The sequence below is a fragment of the Oryzias latipes genome, chromosome 16 (genome assembly GCF_053564925.1).
Source record: "Oryzias latipes strain Hd-rR chromosome 16, Olatipes_Hd-rR_3.1".
NCBI lineage: Eukaryota > Metazoa > Chordata > Actinopteri > Beloniformes > Adrianichthyidae > Oryzias > Oryzias latipes.
This window is the reverse complement of record NC_136252.1, coordinates 14439004-14456306: the sequence shown is the minus strand read 5'-3', so window position 1 is coordinate 14456306 and position 17303 is coordinate 14439004. Positions and strand designations below refer to the sequence as shown.

Below are 17303 nucleotides of genomic sequence, written 5' to 3'. Positions count from 1 at the left end.
ACAGACTCTATGTTCCCAGGGCCGTAAGGAGCCAGGTCCTCCAGTGGGCGCACGCTACTCGGCTTACCTGTCATCCCGGGGTACACAGGACGATCGCCTTCCTGCGTCGCTGTTTCTGGTGGCCCAGTTTGGCGAGGGATGCCCGGGAGTTTGTTTCTGCCTGCACGATCTGCGCCCAAAACAAGGTCAACAATCGACCTCCAGCTGGCCTGCTGCATCCCTTACCTGTTCCGAGCCGCCCTTGGTCCCACATAGCCCTAGACTTTGTGACCGGCCTGCCCTCATCTGCTGGCAGAACTGTGATCCTGACTGTTGTGGACCGATTTTCTAAGGCAGCTCACTTCGTGCCCCTGAAGAAGCTGCCTTCGGCCTCAGAGACCGCCAGACTCATTGTGGAACACGTGTTCAGACTGCATGGGATCCCAGTTGATATCGTTTCTGACCGTGGACCACAGTTCGTCTCACAGGTGTGGAAGAGTTTCTGTGCAGCTTTTGGTCCCACGGTCAGTCTCTCTTCGGGTTTTCACCCACAGTCAAATGGGCAGGCCGAGAGAACCAATCAGGACCTGGAGGTGGCCCTCCGATGCATCTGTTCCCGGCACCAGACCTCTTGGAGCACCCTTCTGCCCTGGGTTGAGTATGCCCACAACTCGATGACGTCATCTGCCTCGGGTATGTCCCCGTTTGAGGGTTCTCTAGGCTACCAACCCCCATTGTTTCCAGAGCAGGAGAAGGAGGTGGCGGTGCCGTCGGTACAACACCTCTACCGCCGCTGCAGACGGATCTGGAGGGAGGCTCGCGCTGCTCTTCTTCGCTCGTCCGCAGCTAACAAAAGACTGGCTGATCGGCGTCGGTTACCGGCGCCTACCTACGTGCCAGGTCAGTTAGTACTCCTGTCCACTGCCAACATCAAGCTGCGGACAGAGTCTAGAAAGCTGTCTCCACGATTCATCGGACCGTTCGAGGTGGAGAAGGTCGTCAACCCTGTGGCGATCCGACTACGCCTTCCTCGGTCCATGCGCATACATCCAGTTTTTCATGTTTCCCAACTCAAACCCCATGTTACTAGTCCTCTCCAGCCCCCTCCATCTCAACCTCCGCCACCTCGCATCATCGACGGTCTGCCCGCATGGACGATCAAACGCATCATGGACGTCAGACGTCGGGGCCGGGGTCTGCAGTACTTGGTTGACTGGAAAGGTTACGGTCCTGAGGAGAGGTCCTGGGAACCCACATCTAGGATGTTGGACAAAGGCATGCTCAGGGAGTACCACAGGCGTCACCCTGACAAGCCCGGTGGTGCGCCCAGAGGCGCCCCTTGAGGATGGGGTACTGTCAGGAGCCGGGGCCAGGGCGGTTCATCTTTGTCTCACTTCCGGGTTCGGGCTTTTATTTTGTTAACTCATGTTCTGTCTTCTGTTGGTTCTTTAGGTAACTTACCCCGGTCTTCACCGGCACCTGTTTACCCACCTGTTTTCATTTATGTGTGTGTATATAAGCTCCTGTTTTGATTTCACTTGTCACCGGATCGTTCTACTTGTTTGACCTCGGTCTCTACGAGCTTAAGAAGCCTTCCTTGGATTAAAATATCCTTTTGATTCGAACTTCTGCCGTCCTGCTTTTGTGTCCGAATTCACACCCCTTGACAGTAAATGTTTCATCACTTCCTTTTCCTGCTTTCTCTCCCATGAAATGAATAAAAATAAAAAAAACGTGTTTTCTTTTTTTTGACTCTTATAAAACAGAATACTTGTGTACATGCTCAGACTGGAGCTCAGTCCTGTCATGCCTTTGTGATAAACCTACCACCTGGTTTTGATCACTGTTGGGCGTTCATGGCACACTGAGACTCACGAGTGCACATCTTTTTTTAATTTTTATTTTTAATCAATACAGTTCAGTGGTTGTTGTCTGTCCTGCTGTTTTGGCTGGTATTCTGTTCTCAAGCTAGGTTCACACAGGCCTCAGCATCGTGCAGTCAAGCGATCGTCATCGATGAAAAGTCTGTAAAGGCGTTCATATGCACATTTTGAGGTTCTGCATTCAAAACTCTCACTTTTACGTTTAGCTACACAAGTTTCTGACATTGTTGTCAAAAACTCGCCACTGAACAGGCGTTGAAAGGGGTTGACCTTTGACCAATTAAACAGGGACTTGGATTTGCTGGTGACATATGGAGGCCGTTCTTTTTTTATTTAACACAAGTGTCAACCATTTGAAAACAGATCATGGAGGAGGAATGAATAATTGCTGTTTGTGCCCAACTGGAATTATAATGACACAAAGAGAGCTGTGGAAGAAAACATCCTGGGACAAAATTCACAAGATGACACCAGAGAAAACGGAGCACCTTTATGCCATCACCTTCTTTTGCTGCCAGATCCCTGAAAAATTCTGTTCACTGTGACACAGTTCCAGTGACTTCTCTTTTTAGCTGTCCTGCTCCTGCCTCTCCTTATTTTTCATCTGTTGTGCAATTCAGAAAGAGGTCGTTCTATTTTGATGTGCCTTTTTTTCGTCTGACCTTCCTGTTATTTGCTGCCTTTTTTTTGTTTTTTTTTGTTCCCCTGCATCAGGTGCTGTGAGTGACAGTTATTGGTCTGGTGTCAGTGGTTCGGGCTGAGGCGTTACCTCTCTTTAAGGCTGATCTCATTTCCTGCACACTTCCTCTGTGGGGTTAACGGCTGGCAGACCTATACACATCCTGGTTGAGGTGCACAGAAGGGAACAGTCAAGGCAGCACAGACGTGGAAAACGACATGTTGCTGCATCTAGCCGAGAGGTGTGGAAAAGTAGCTTATCTACCACTGAAAAAGGCTTCTTTTTTTTCCCGAAAAGGTTTTCATGTTTATTGCTGGAAAAATACAAATAGCGTACCCTACAATTCTTCAATGTTGTTTGATTAGAGGCGAGGAAGTAAATAACCAAGCTATGATGTAAATATTGTTGTATTCTAATCAAAAAGGAAGATCTGAAGTGAAATAATCTTTACAACTTTTCAGTTTCTTTTTGGTTCACTAAACGATGGAAAAGCAAGAAAAAGCGTTAAGTCTCTAATAAACGAATCGTAAATGGAGACATTTAAAATATCACAGCTTCAAAGTCAAAAGGAGGCCTAATATACAAAAAACAACGTTTTTCGTTCTTTCCTCATATCAGGAACCTCATTTTCCATTGATTTCTGTTGACTCGACTGGCGCAACTTTCGTTTAACTTTATTATAATTTATGGCTAATACATGCATTTCTTCCAAAACACTTGCAACTCAGAATGTTAAATATCCATGGATAGTTCTTACCTCTCATTTCATCATTTTAGCCGTGGTTTGTTTCATTTCTTACCTGTTGAACACATCCAGCTTAGATCTCAGAGAAAGGGGTTCAGCAAGGTGAGACATTTGTTCTCAACAAGTGTTTTGATAAACTTACAAGAAATAATGAAAACTTTAAATAAGAACAAAATGAAAAAAACACTTCAACTCACACTCAAGCGTTCACACCGCCCTCGGCAACATGTGTTTAAGCGATCCCTTTCAAAGAAAAGTCTGTAAAGGCGCGTATTTCAGGTCTCTGCATTCAAACATTCAAGAGTCCCGCTTTCACACTTTGTCACGCAGGTTTGTACAACTTCATTACCAGCTCATATAAATGTAGACATTTATTCATTTTTGAGAGATTATTGATTATTTTTTTTCTGAACTTGCACTTTGTTGACGGTCCCTTGGCAGCCGGCTTGCTGCATGTCTGCATTTACTTCTGGAAGAGAACAATTCTCATTAAAATGCAGAACAAACTATCTTTTTTTCTTTAGAAATGTCTTTGTAGTTCCCTCTCTGTGTTAATACAAAATGATTGAGATACTTGCTGTCACATTTGAACGTTTGTCAGAAGATAATTTTTTTTTGTTTTTATTTCACTCTCTACGGTTATTAAGGGGCATTGAGCCTTCAGAGTGGGTCACATAGTTCACACTGCAGGGCTTTATGCGCAATTCCGATTATTTTTTTAAAATTCGATTTCTTTGCAAGGCCTCTCACATTTCCAATTAAATGCAAACTTTTGTGATCTCCTTTGTGAATGTGAAATTGACCCAGAAGTGACCCGCATGCGCAGAAGAGTACTAAACGGTGAACGGCGTCACTCGTTGTTTGTGGAAGTAGCTAACGTTAACAATGGATGTCAACAACGCTGGGCTTATCCCCCAAAATGCTCCAGCTCTTCGTAAAACGGACAGGTGATACGTTGACGACCACTTCGTTTGTTCCAGTCTTTAACTTCTTTCTATTTGGCTCGAAGGCTTTTTATTTTTCGCTGGCATTGGAGCCAGGATCGTCTTTACCCCCGCTCTGCCATTTTGCTGGAAGTTTTTTCAAAAATCGCCCGGTTGCGATAAGAGCCCTCAAGTTTGGCCTGAATTGAGCTGTCCCCCCAAATATTAATCAAATCGGTGACCTTGCTTCCCTTCCGCTGACTGGTCTCGGCAGCATCGTCCGCCATGGTTGATGTTTATGTTCTCGTTCCCGCTTACTTCAACATAGAATTATGAAGTTTGTAGTGTATTGATGACGTACGGGTCGGATTCATGTGGCCTGGCCGTTCAGACGGAGGTCGCATTTCAAAAGATCGGATACGTATCGGATTCAGGACCACATACCCAAGTGGCCTGGGTCGCATTTGAAAAGATCGGATCTGTGTCGTTCAAACTGTCATGAAAATATCAGATACAGGTCGCATAGGGGCAAAAAAATCGGAATTGGGTCGTTTCAGCCTGCAGTGTGAACATGACCATAGATGCAGAAACACACAGAAGGACGCGGCTGACAGACGGAGCAGGAGACAAACTGCGGGAGAATCTTTAAACGATCTCATGAACCGTGAATAGAGACATGATTAGCGATGTTTTAGCCCAGTGGAAATTTCAGAATAAAAGCACTTCCTTTGCAGATATACCGGTACTTCTATTGTGAGTTAAAGTGTTGCGACTTATTGTTGTGTTGTGAGTTGTTGTGAGTTATTGTGTTGTGACGAAATGTAGTATGTTATTTTGTGTTGTGTTGTGACCCTTCTGGGCCACCGTAGAGCTGTGAAAGAGTAAAATTTGCAGGATTTGCCCCGCTTTGACATTTTACACCAAGCATCTTCCAAATGGTCCAGTAGCGACAGTCCACTGTGAACACTATATGTTTAAAGCACATTCTTAAATGTGCATTACACGCTCGCTGTGAGCGGAGCATCTTGAATACGTGTCAAATGTGTACATAGCTGCAGATGAAATTAGGGCAGGTTTAGATTGTTTTCTTTCTTTTTCCTATAAAAACAATCATTTAATTGCTTTTACTGACAAGGTAACCTTTTCACTGCAGACACAGTAATTTAATATGTATTTATAATATTAATTCCTATTTTTATACTTTAAAGAAGTCAAATGCAACACCATTGTTTCTAATCTTTGTAAATGCTTTAGTTATACAGATTCAACATGAGTTCACTAAGCCAAGCCTTTTGCTAGATATATATTTGTCCCAAAGTTTGTCATTTTTGTTTCTGTTTAACTGACTGGGGGCAGAGGAAACGGAAAATATTGGGGGAGGCTCATCTGACCACCGCAACTGGAGTTGGTAACCACATACAAAGACGGATGAAGGCAGATAGGGGAGGAGAAATCAAGTTCTGTTTGTCCTCCATGTGCATACAGACTTTTTTTTTTTTTGTCTTTCTGGTCAGACAAATTGAAGGTTAAAGATGTAATTTACCTTGACATGTTTGAAATGTTGGCCTGCAGTCATCCTCAGAAGATTCTGTCACTCTCTGTTTGGGATGGGTTAATATGTATAGAGGCCACTTCTTTCTGGTTTTTGGAGAAGAGCGGGTTAAGTTGGAGACATAAAAAAAAAAGCTAATCAGAGAAGGATATCGAAGAAAAAAAAAGGGAAAAGTGACAAAACCTTGAAACGGCAATATCAGAACACTGCAAAGTAAATAATCACATCATGGACTGGGAGAAGGAAAAAGTAATAGAAACAGAGACAGACAGTGAACGAGATGACGGCGTAGATGTGCTCTCATCCGTGGGACGATTTACTCCAGGACCACAACCAGCTGAGAATAACACGTGATGACAGGCACAAAGCCCTATGAGGAAGTCAGCAGGCCAGTGGGCAAAAGGGAACCAACTACATCTTTATCCTTCTATGTAATTAAAAAACACAGACAGGGGAAACTGGGGGAGGCCTTAAACTGATCCTGCTAATGTCAGATTTCTCAAGGGCTGGCCTTCTGCTGTTTTTTTCCAAAACGTATCTGCTGGTGATTACTTGGTACAGGTGAGTTTTACTTATGGGAAGCTTAAATGGCAGGTTAGTTGGAAAATATTTCAGACATTGGCCTTCAAGACCTGGAGTTTGACATCTTTTCACTTTAGCGGTTTAGATTACCCTATTTTTCTGACTAAAGTCAGTAAATGTATTTTAAATATAGGAAATAAAAATAGACGTTAAAGGCCAATCCTAAAAACGGAATAAAGAATGATAGTAGACTGAATAGCTGCACGCTGTACAACCAAAACACATTGATGCTTATATGGCTTTATGAAACATAGGAGGAATCTATTTGCGCAAAATATGAACAATTATTCAGGTCAACTACTGTAAATTACCAAGTCAACTAAACACTTTATATCTTTTTTATATCACTTAATCTGTTGAATTCTTAATCCTCTGAGTCACTTTTTTTACTTGTCTTGTCCAACAGCTGAGAAAACAGATGAGAGCTGAAGGCCTCTTGTGTTGGACATATTTTACTTTTACAACAGGGGGTTATGAATCTTTTGACACAGTAGGTGTATATTTGAATTGACCCCTTTTGTAATTTAGGCTAAACTTCATTCATCTTACTTACATTTGTAACATTTTTGTGTTGAACCTGAAGGAAAAGAAAAAGAGGGAAGAAGAGAGGGATGCCAATGGGGGGGGGGGGGGGGGGGTATGAGGGTGATTATAGAGGTGGGGTAAAACCATGAAGCAGCTTAGAGCAACAAGGTGCTGGATGGTTATAATCATTAGTGAGGTTCAGATGTAATACAAATCTAGAAGGGGCGGAGCCTGTCCACACACTCAAATGTTATAAACATCAACAAAAATGTTCACCTTCAGACAAGTCCACATGTACATAATACAACTGATGTTCACACAAACATACTTATGCAACACATGTAAAACATTTCATTTCGTTACGCAAACTATTGCAAAGGTGAGCTAACACCTGTGCTCCAGTGAGTGTTTATGTTCTTCTAAGGTGGAAGATGGAATATAAAAAGAAAGGAGAGTACCCAGTCATCTTCACCCCTAGACCCCCTGCAGCCAGGACCCCCCATACACCCGCACTGTAGCAGGGTAACAGGGGCCCCCAAAGCCAGAGAGCAAGGAGGCACAGGGGGACAGAGAGTGCAAGCTCCAGCCCAACTAGAGGAGCACCCCCCCCCCGCTGCACCGGGAGGGCCCAACGCAGGGCCCCGCCCCTGGAGAACATCCACAGCACCGGACGGGCAGTCCACCTCCACCCAGGAGTTCTGAGCATCCCCCCGCCCCGACCCCAGGCACTGGCCAGGGCCCCCAAGAGACACCAGCTCCAAGCCAGCCGCCCACCTAGCCCACAAATCAGGTCCAGGTCCAGGAGAGAGCGAGACACGAGCCGGCTACCCCTGAAGATCCGGCTCCAACCACAGTTGGAATTTTGGAGAGGGCCGGCGCTCAAGGGCAAGGACCAGAACCCACACTTCAGGGACACAGACACCCCCAGGCTCAGATGTGATGTGATCCCCTGCTCCTTGCCTTGCCACAGAACTCGGGGATCCCTCTCCCTGCATGGAGAGAGGGCCGAGGGCATGGCACCCCCTGCCAGGGATGCGGTAGGGGACAGACGGTCCCACCTTCCTTGTATAATGTATGTTTGTTTGTGAGCGTGTGTGTGTAGGTGTGTGTGTGTTGGAGTGTATATTTTTGAAGGGGTAAAGGGTGTGAAGGGTGTCACTTTGGAACAATTCTGCCAAGCAGGCATTAGACTGTGCCTGGGCTCCTTCTTCTATGTTGATGTCAGTGGTAAATACTGATACACACAACTACAGTGCCCTCTAGTGGTGGTTTTTATCATTTTTTCTCAATGTCAGCCACATTAAAAGCATTTGCCCTGTTAGCTCTATTATCATGTTTACCATACATGTCCTGAAATTGTTACTACCAATGTTGTTTGCAACATTTAAAAAAAAAGAAAATAGACTGATATCGTTGAAACAAACGTCACTATGACTACACTACACACTCTGGCTGTGTCCGAATTCTTTCATTACTCAGGGCACTATATAGCGCGTTCAATATTTTTTAGTGCTGTCCAAATATATGATTCCCAAATTCAAGTGCCCTAGAAATTTCCCAAAAGTTTCTGCGAAAAAACCAGTGTGCATCGATGCTCACTAGATTGGGAAATATAGACCACAATGCACTGCGTTTAAACAAATTTTGCAGAAAAAAAATGTCAATGTTTTTTTAACAACAACCTGCAGAAGACAGTGCATTCATAAATGATTGTTGCAAAACGCTCATATCAATTAGATTTTCACTTTGTGATATCAATGACATCATATTTGTCATTTGAAAAAAAAAAAAAAGTAGGGAGCATGGTCTCCAAATTGCTTTTAAAATCCAGGGCACTAGATAGTCTCGCACTCACAGAAATTAGGGTTCGGACATAGCCTCTGACACTGCTACAAATTAGCTTCAGTAGCCATGCTAGCCATATTAGTCATGCTAGCCACATTAGTGTATTCATAATGAAAAACTACCAAACCTTTTGACAGAGTACCTCTCAAAATTGCTTCAACATGATTAAACAAAACCAGAAACAATCGATATATAAGGCGCTCCAGATAACAAGGTGCATTGTGGTTTTATGAAAAAAAGAAGGCTTTTAAGTGGGGATAGGCGCATCCCCGACCAAATTTTACAAGCAACCTCAACTTATAGTCTAAATAAATATGGTACTCTTCCTTTGTGTAGCCTTTCAAATAGCCTCTCAAATAACTCCAAAAAATAAAAGCATTTGCCAAGGTTGAATTTTTTTTTTTTTTTTTGTTCGGAACCTAATATTATAGAGTTCAAAAACCCATCAAAGGTAATATCTTCTGGACAAAAATTGGAAACCTTGAATGCACATTGAAAATCTACAGTTTTACAGCCTTCTCTATCAAATTTCGACAGGCAGGTATGGAGGAAACACAGTTCATGGTTCTGCTGAAATTTTTATACTCATCTTCTGGATTCTTGGATGATGACATGTAACGTCTCCTGAGGTTTTCATGACTGTTCAACAGCCATGGTAATTCACTGTTAAGCTTTATATTACATAGATTTTTCACACGGCAATACAGTGCTTTTTAATAATCTATGTTGCCATGCTGAAAGTCAAATTCTTCACATATATTGTCATGCCAGCGCCACCGTCTAGGCATATTCCTCCTCAAAGCCATAAATATTTTATGAGTGCATGCCCTTGATGCAGCGTCTGCTCCCTTGTGACCAAGGTATGATCACCACTGCAAAGCACTTATCATGTGTTATTGTCTTGAAGACCTGTACCTAGGGGAAATACATTACTGGGACTACTTTTTTTTTTAACATGCAACATTAGGACCAACAAGCCAGTGCAGATCATTTGGATTTAGCAGATCTTCAGTTTAGCTGGAAAATCTATTGAGCAAAAATGTAAAGTTTAACCAAAACTTTTTTTTTTCTTTGAGTACCAAATGCTGAACCTTTTTGAAAAGCATTGCTTTGCATCAGGCCGTGTGCCTGCAGAGTGCACGCAAGAAGCATTCCACTGCTGATTCTATTCAGAATTTCTGCAAAACAAGGATAGTAAGATACAAAAAAAAAAAAACTGAGAGAAGTTCTGGGTCACTTTCCAACCTAGTAGGTGGTGAAATTCCATCTACAAAAAAATCTCTTGGCTACCAGTCCTTTGCCAACACATACATAGAATGTCATTTGCATTTGAGTTACTACTGTATTACTACTGTACTTTGCTTTGAAAGTTTAATATTTGCTTACAAATGTGAAACATTAAAAGGAGAAAATTAGTAAAATAATGGACCATAACTTCTGTTTAGAGAAAAGATGGATCTTGATTCTTTTTTTTTTTTAATGGTGTCGGATGTAGGAGAAAAAACAAAGAAAAGAAAAAAATCAGGCATGTCCAAAGTCCGGCTTGTGCACCAAATGGGACCCACGTTCAAATTTCCACCAGCCCATAGGCTCCAGCCCCCCCCCTTTTTTAAAATTGTGTTTACGATTTCTTGATTATAATTGGCTAAACTATATTTCAAGCCATTGTAAACCTGCGGCAACACTCGTGTGACCCTTCTGAGAGACTTTTTAGCTATTTTCTAAAATGTTTACAGTAAATAAAAAAGAAAAGTTGACAGCTGGTAATTGTGTAAAACGATATTTGTTTTCTATGTGAGGAAATGAAGAGTATGCCATTGCAACGAAATCATCACTACAGAGTTCATTTGTATTTAATGTTATGAAATTCAAAAAAGATGGCGGCAACAGCAGTCGAGCTGTGAAAAAGCTCCAATACCAACTCCTAAAAAACAGACTTATGAAGATCTAACTCACAGATAACTATGAAATACCTCCTTTAAAAGTTGAAGACTTTGAGTTGGAGGTGTTGGGTTGAACTCTGACCATCAGCCAAACCGGATAGTGGCGTCATCTACCGGGTAGCAGGGTCATCTAAGGTCAGCGTCATTTAGCCCGGCGCGGCTAGCCGCCATACCCAGGTCATCATCCTGCAGCAGCGAAGAGCTCCAGCGGCAGCAGACCACGGTTGCAGTTAAAAATGCCACTCAAAAACAGCAAGCAAAGTAGCACAATGACAGAAGAACTAGAGAACATCCAAAAACTTATTAAACTTTATGTCTGGACAAATTGCAAACATCTAAAAAAAAAAAAAAAAAAAAAAACAGCAGCTACTTGTTGACTTAGTTGGAGAATTAAAAAACGAAGTGCAAAAAAAGATGCAGATTGCACAACTGGAATAAAGAATAGAGACTCATTGGTTGGCCCTCCAACATTTTCACCTCACCAAATCTGACCCTCATTGCAAAAAGGTGGACCTTTTAACCCTTGTGCTGTCCTCTGACCCCACCCTTACATTGACGTGTTCTCCCTACCATGACAAAGGTGGATAAAGGTGGAAAGATTTCATGTAATCCATGGACACCAGTGAAGATCTCAAATCATTGAAGAAAAAAGGTTCAGAGCACTGTCTAGTGGGTCTAGATGACCCCACTCCCAATGTTAAAGTGCCTAGGATAGCACAACAACTTACATGCAAAAGTTTGCTCATTTCTGTCTGTGGGGTGCATTTACGGAACAGCATGGAGGAAAGGATCAAAATGAAAAAAGCTTTTACACAATTTAAGAAAAAAAATTGACAACTTTGGAAAAAGTATAAATGAAGAAAATGCCTGATGGGACTTGCGAGGTTGGTTTGATTCCTTGTTGCTTTTTTCTTTAATGGATTTGTGTTCATGAGAACATTGATTATATGTTTCACGTGTAAACATGTATGCATAAAATATAATCAGATTAGGGAGGGAACAAGTTACATGTTCCTTCTAGCCACTCTTTTTTTCGAGCACTTCATCACTTATGTTGATTTAACTATTTTATTTTGTGTTTAAAAATAAAGGATGAATCTATTAGTAGTCCTGATAGGATCAATTTCACCTTAAAAATGGGAAGTTCTATGATTTACAGTTGATCTTAGCTGGGAGTCTGAAACAGCTTTAGAACATCAGTACAAGTGGTGACTAGTTCTAAAACTTGAACCACCGAGATAGTCTTCAAAGGAAAACCACAGTCACTCAGTCAAGACCCCAACATTCCATCCAGAAGTCCATCACATTTATAATCCTTCAGTTTCGGAAAGGGCTCCACCTCTACAAACACCTTTGAAAAGCAGCGCCGCTCGGTTTCTTTTCTTGTTAGACAGAAGTGTTGCCTTGATGTCATGAAAGGTGAAACTTTGTAGAGTACGCAGAAAAGAAAAACATAACTGAGTTCCATTAAACTACACATGTAAGCCCTCAGTGTAGTGGAAAATTCATGCTCACATCACATTAAAAAAAAAAGAAAAATGTGAAACAGATTGTGCTCTCATAAGATCAAAAAGCTCAAACGTTTCCTCTAAATTTAGTATTGAAACATAATGAATATAACTGTCAGCATGGTCAGCCTTCATTGTTTGTTTTATTTAATTTATGCTTTCTAGCAGTCTGCAGACTTCATGAGATTATTGATTTGATTTGAAAAATCAAGGTTTAAAACCCACTCCAATGAAAATTATGTTTTTGGTGTTTTCAACTGTTTTTTTTTTTAACCGGAGGACATATTTAAAAAAACAAAAACGATAAAGGTCAAAATCACATTTCTAAGTATTTCTTTATTTAAGTAGTTGTAAAACAGGAGCAGATGCCGTTGGAAAAACTTGTGGTTGTAATGTAAAATCTCAGTGCTCTGCTCCATTCTGATGCATCCACTTGAATACAAAAAGATCCACGAACATCTTCCTTGTCCTTGTCTGAGCTGGAATTTGGCTCGAACACTGGACGGCTGGATAGCTACAACATTAGTCGCCATTTTTGTTACACCAGTTTGGGGTTGTAAGGGGCTCGAAGACAGTGACAGAGAGTGTAAAGAAAGGAATATGAGGAATTTATGCATTTCTAATAAACTACTGGTGCATCAAACTAAAATTATGTCCCAGAAAACGACAGTTTTTAAAAATGTTGCCTTCACTGGCATAATCCTTACAAAAAGACCACTGGGAATGCTTTTACTGTAGACCAAAATATGATCGGAGTGGGACTTCAAGACTGAAAAAGGTCCTCTATAAACAGGCTTTTCTTTGGAAAACTTAAGTCTCAAAATACGCACAGATGCCCTAAAACTAAATGTGAGATCAATTGCAATGTCATTGCAAGTTTATAAGTAATAAATTACAAATTACATTTTCGTACTGCTAGGTTTGACAAAAACTTGATATTCTTCCATTTCTTACATTTTTGATTTCCAGTAGAAACAGCACATGAACGAAGGACTGAAAGGAGAAAAAAAACATAACATTTATAAATTATTGAAAGACAGGATGAGGCCTGACATCGTCAACTGGAAGCAGAAATGATACAATTTACCTTAACTGTAACCGTTGTAGAGAAACCTTTAATTAAGCTTAAAACGGGAAAAACTGTAACTGTTAGGATCGTCAACGTTTTTTTTTTCAAGCAGTATGGGGGTTTTTCTAGTTCTGGTTGAGGAGTTCCGGTTCTGGATGTTGATGTCTGCAGCCAGGTTCTCGTGAAATTATTAGTACTTTTACAAATACATGAGATAGAAGCAGGAAAAGGATATCAGTTTTATCATTTTACGCGATGCAAACTTGATCGGGATAATACAGACAATGGCAGTTGCAGAATTTTCCCATGTCTTCTTGTTAGAGTGAAGCACCAATAAAGGTTTCTCAACAACAGTAAAAGCTCTTGTAGACCTCAGTCAGTGAATTCAACCATAAATAAAAGCTGACTTTTAGACTTTTGACAGAAAATCAACTGTTTTGTTATTACTTAATTTTTACCCAAACCTTGTTGGGTTGCCAGGTTTACTACCTCTCAAAGGCCACAGAAAGTTGAAGCATTTTTGATATAGTGTAACACTTGTTGGGAGTGGGGTCATCTTGACCCCACAAGATTCTTCAATGATTTGTGATCTTCACTGGTGTCCATGGATTACATGAAATCTTTCCACCTTTATCCACCTTTGTCATGGTAGGGAGAACACGTCAATGTAAGGATGGGGTCATCTGGACCCCATAGGATAGCACAAGGGTTTAAAGCTTAAAAGAGTAAAAACTATTTTTAAAAACTGAGTAAAAAGTACATTTTTAGCATTAGAAATAAAACAAAAGTACACCCATTTATGCATTAAGATTTTTTGTTTCCTCTAGTTTTTCTTTTTGCAAACTGCCTTTTTGTTGTTTATACGGTTAAAGAAAACAGTTGACTCGTGTCATGAGGCAGAAGTTGAGATTGTATTCAACACTAGCCATGTAACACAACAGAAGCTTGCTACATTTCACGTTTTCAACGTCTTCCTTTGCTGTTTTTAACAGCTTTAGCACTGAAACTGTTTTCTGAAGCTCTGCCCCATAAGACGTCTGTCTCCTCCTCCATCCATCATTGACTAAATAAATAAGTGGTGAGATTTCTTTTTCTCCGTTTCGTTTTGAAAAAAAGAAAAACGAGTCTAACCGCTGCATTGGGAGTTCTGTGAAAACAATGGTCCTTGCAGTTGTGGAAAACTCACTTTGGGATCATTACTCTGCCCGAAAGTGTAAGCTATGCTCTGAAACGAGTCTGAGTGTCTCTGTGAAATGAGAGGAGCCTTATAAGTCATGAGTCTTTAATGCTCTGTCATTAAAAAAAAAGAAACAGCTGACACATAAATCACAAGGAGACTGTATTATTCCCAGAGGGGATGCATGCTGGTGCACTGTCAGGCTCACTTTCTCACTAAATATCAGACATCACAGCTGGATCGCTCTCATTGTCACAGTGGGAGCTTTTAACAGAAGGAGCAATTTTGGCGTCTGTCATTAAATATCCAGAATTAGAAATCAATAGATACAGTTTGAGTTTAAACCATATCTTCAATTTGTCGATCTGTTCTTTTAGAGTCGTATCACGGAGACAACAGTGATGCCGAGATCTTCCTCTCAAGCCACCTTCTTCACCCCCCGAGGGGATGTTAAAGGGATCCCAGGCAAGACGAGAGACAAAATTCTGTCCTTGGTCCACCCAGAGGCTTCTTCTTCTCAGCCGGACGCGACTGAAGCATCTCCAGTACTGTACATGCCTGAACAACTTCCATTGCAGGGGAGTAAATGGAAACCTGCCATAAAAAGCTCCTCCAGGACAACCATTCTCTCCTTCCCATCCCCAAGGGTAGGCGTCATATCCGTTCACTGGAAGCTCATTCCATCCACTTTAACTTTTTCAGTCAGCATCCAGAACTCAGGATTGTCAGTCATGAATCAACTGGTGCACAGACTGCTGTGCTTACTGTATTAGCTCAACTCTTCACCGCCACAGATCAAGTCCCCATGATGGAAAGACTCCAAAACTTTCTATACCTTTGTGAGGAGAGCAACATCCAGAAAAACAGAGGCGTGTTCACTTAAGGATAAGATCAAGCCCTTTGGGAGGCTTTTCACCAGATTTTGACTCTGAGCCAGAGCCCAAGACTTGAGGCTACACATAATTTCAAGGATGATTTCCTGCGGTGCGTCTCTGTTGCGTCGACACAGAAAAATGGAGCGTTTATTATTTCAATCGGAACGTTTACATCGCCTCCGTCATGTCTGCGTCTGAAGTCCGGTGCCTCCACAATGCAACACATGCTTTACGCAGGAGTTCCATTTCCAGTCCGTCAACGCGTCAATTTTGTAGTACAAAGGCGGAAAAAACAGGAAACAGGTGTGGGTTTCAAAATAAAAACATCCGTTGTGCTTTCAAGTATTTCATATTTACAGTGACATACCCATGCGATTATGCACATTAACACACCATGTCAATTTCCCCTCAGGTGGCAAAGGTTTAGTTTTGAAAGTAAAAGAAGGTGACACAACATTTATTACATAAAATATACATTTTGCAAGGTGAGGAAGGAGAGGGCATGGGGCCTGATCGCTAAAGTTTTGAAAGTTCGATGACACGGGGATAGCAGGGAAAATAATGCAACGAAGATGCGCCGTGGAAATTCAGGATCAGCTGCCCGGACATCAACACCGGAGCTTTAGCTCACGGCTATCTTCAGCCGTTTACGCAGTTAAACGTGATTTTGTCAATTCCGCCGAAGCAAAAAACGTTGTTTTGCGCAAATACTTTACAGCAGTGAAGTGTTTCCGAAATCATCGTAATCAGCTGATTATGTCGCGGAGAAAAGAGGATTTACGACATCATGCAACTTTTTCCGTCTGTGCGTTTATATGCATATAGGTGCAAAGCCAAGATGGAAAGCCGGTTAGATATGCATTAGAATCAGCTGATTCAATGCGATTTTTGAAACAGTCAAAGAGTTAAGGTAGTTTATAGAGCATTGTGTTGTTTCAGTTGCATCTGCGACATCGCTGTTCCCAGAAGCCACAAACTCTAATTAGCTCAAATACAATCCTTGGTTTAATAAACTAGAAGAACGCTCACTTTTTGGCTCAGTTGTATATGAAATATATGATTTTAAAAAATGTGTTTCAAGCTTTTTACAGCCAAACAACAGGGAGCGATGGTGGAGCTATACCCCACGTGGGGCAAACTTGGGGGGAGGCATGATCTTAAACCTTTGTTCTGGTATTCTTTAAAAAAAAACTGTTTTTTAAAGAAGTTTTTTGAATGTAATGCCAGAGAACTTTACTGTTCTGTTATGAAGGTCAAAACTTAAAGAAAACAGCTGGTCGGTAGTTTTAAAAAGAGTCACACTTTCTCAAATTTGCAAATGAAAAAAAGAAAAAAATTCAGTCTTGTTTTCCACGTTTTCTGATTTGGTAAAGGGGGGGGGGGGGGGGACCCTAAAGTGTAAATCTGAGACCTGGACTTTTTGGAGTCCAAAATATCTGAGGGAGAACACACCAAAACCACAACTTCCCCTGGAAAATAAAGAGCTCCAACCCAACTGAGCTTGTAAAACAAAATGTCTCATGGAATTCACCAAACCTTAATAGAATCAGATATTGTCATTTGTGCTTAGAGCAGCAGTTAGACAAAATTATCCTACAGACTGTCTCTGATTGGTCAGACAGCCAGACGGTCCAACTTTATCAGGGTGTGTCATCCCAACAGCAAACAGTTCAGAAGTGACTCATAGTGCCATATCTTACAACCCAGAAGTGTTAAAAAAGGAATTTTGTATTATTCTGCAATAGGATTTTCCTGCAGATCTTTCATTTTAGCACTTATTCATAGGTTATAGGGGTACATTTTTTTAGTCCAACCATCAGACCCACAAAGGAGACAAATCTCTACAGTATACACAGCTTTGACTTGCATGGATTTAAACAAGCCAAAAAAAAAAAAAATCAGTCAAAAAAATTATTCTTTTCATACAAGTATGTCAGAAGAAGATGAGATCTGAAGCTCTGAAAAAAAACCTAAAAGGTTGTGCAGCAAAACAAGAAGAAAAACAGCTACCAAGCAAA

General features: G+C 41.3%; 1 protein-coding gene and 1 long non-coding RNA gene across 4 annotated transcripts in view; one reads left to right on the top strand and one right to left on the bottom strand.

Annotated features, from left to right (window-relative positions):
• The window catches only part of LOC144984536 (uncharacterized), a 42997-nt gene extending 26684 nt beyond the window's left edge, over positions 1–16313 (top strand). The window contains exon 3 of the long non-coding RNA XR_013648320.1: positions 14788–16313. This is a non-coding gene — a long non-coding RNA (uncharacterized LOC144984536). The remainder of the gene's footprint in view (positions 1–14787) is intronic.
• Positions 1–17303, bottom strand: part of LOC101157968 (uncharacterized) — a 197254-nt gene that overhangs the window by 25484 nt on the left and 154467 nt on the right. The window contains exons 1-3 of one of the 3 annotated variants that reach the window (XR_013648319.1): positions 10687–14792; positions 5753–5847; positions 2632–3755 (exon numbers count right to left, since the gene is read on the bottom strand). Coding sequence is in view for 1 of the 3 variants with exons in the window: in XM_078933320.1 (XP_078789446.1) it covers positions 3676–3755; positions 5753–5847 (175 nt within the window). In the remaining 2 variants the exon portion in view is untranslated. Of the gene's footprint in view, positions 1–2631; positions 3756–5752; positions 5848–10686; positions 14793–17303 lie in introns of those variants that run through there. The other 2 variants (XM_078933320.1, XR_013648300.1) reach the window with 2 other exon arrangements.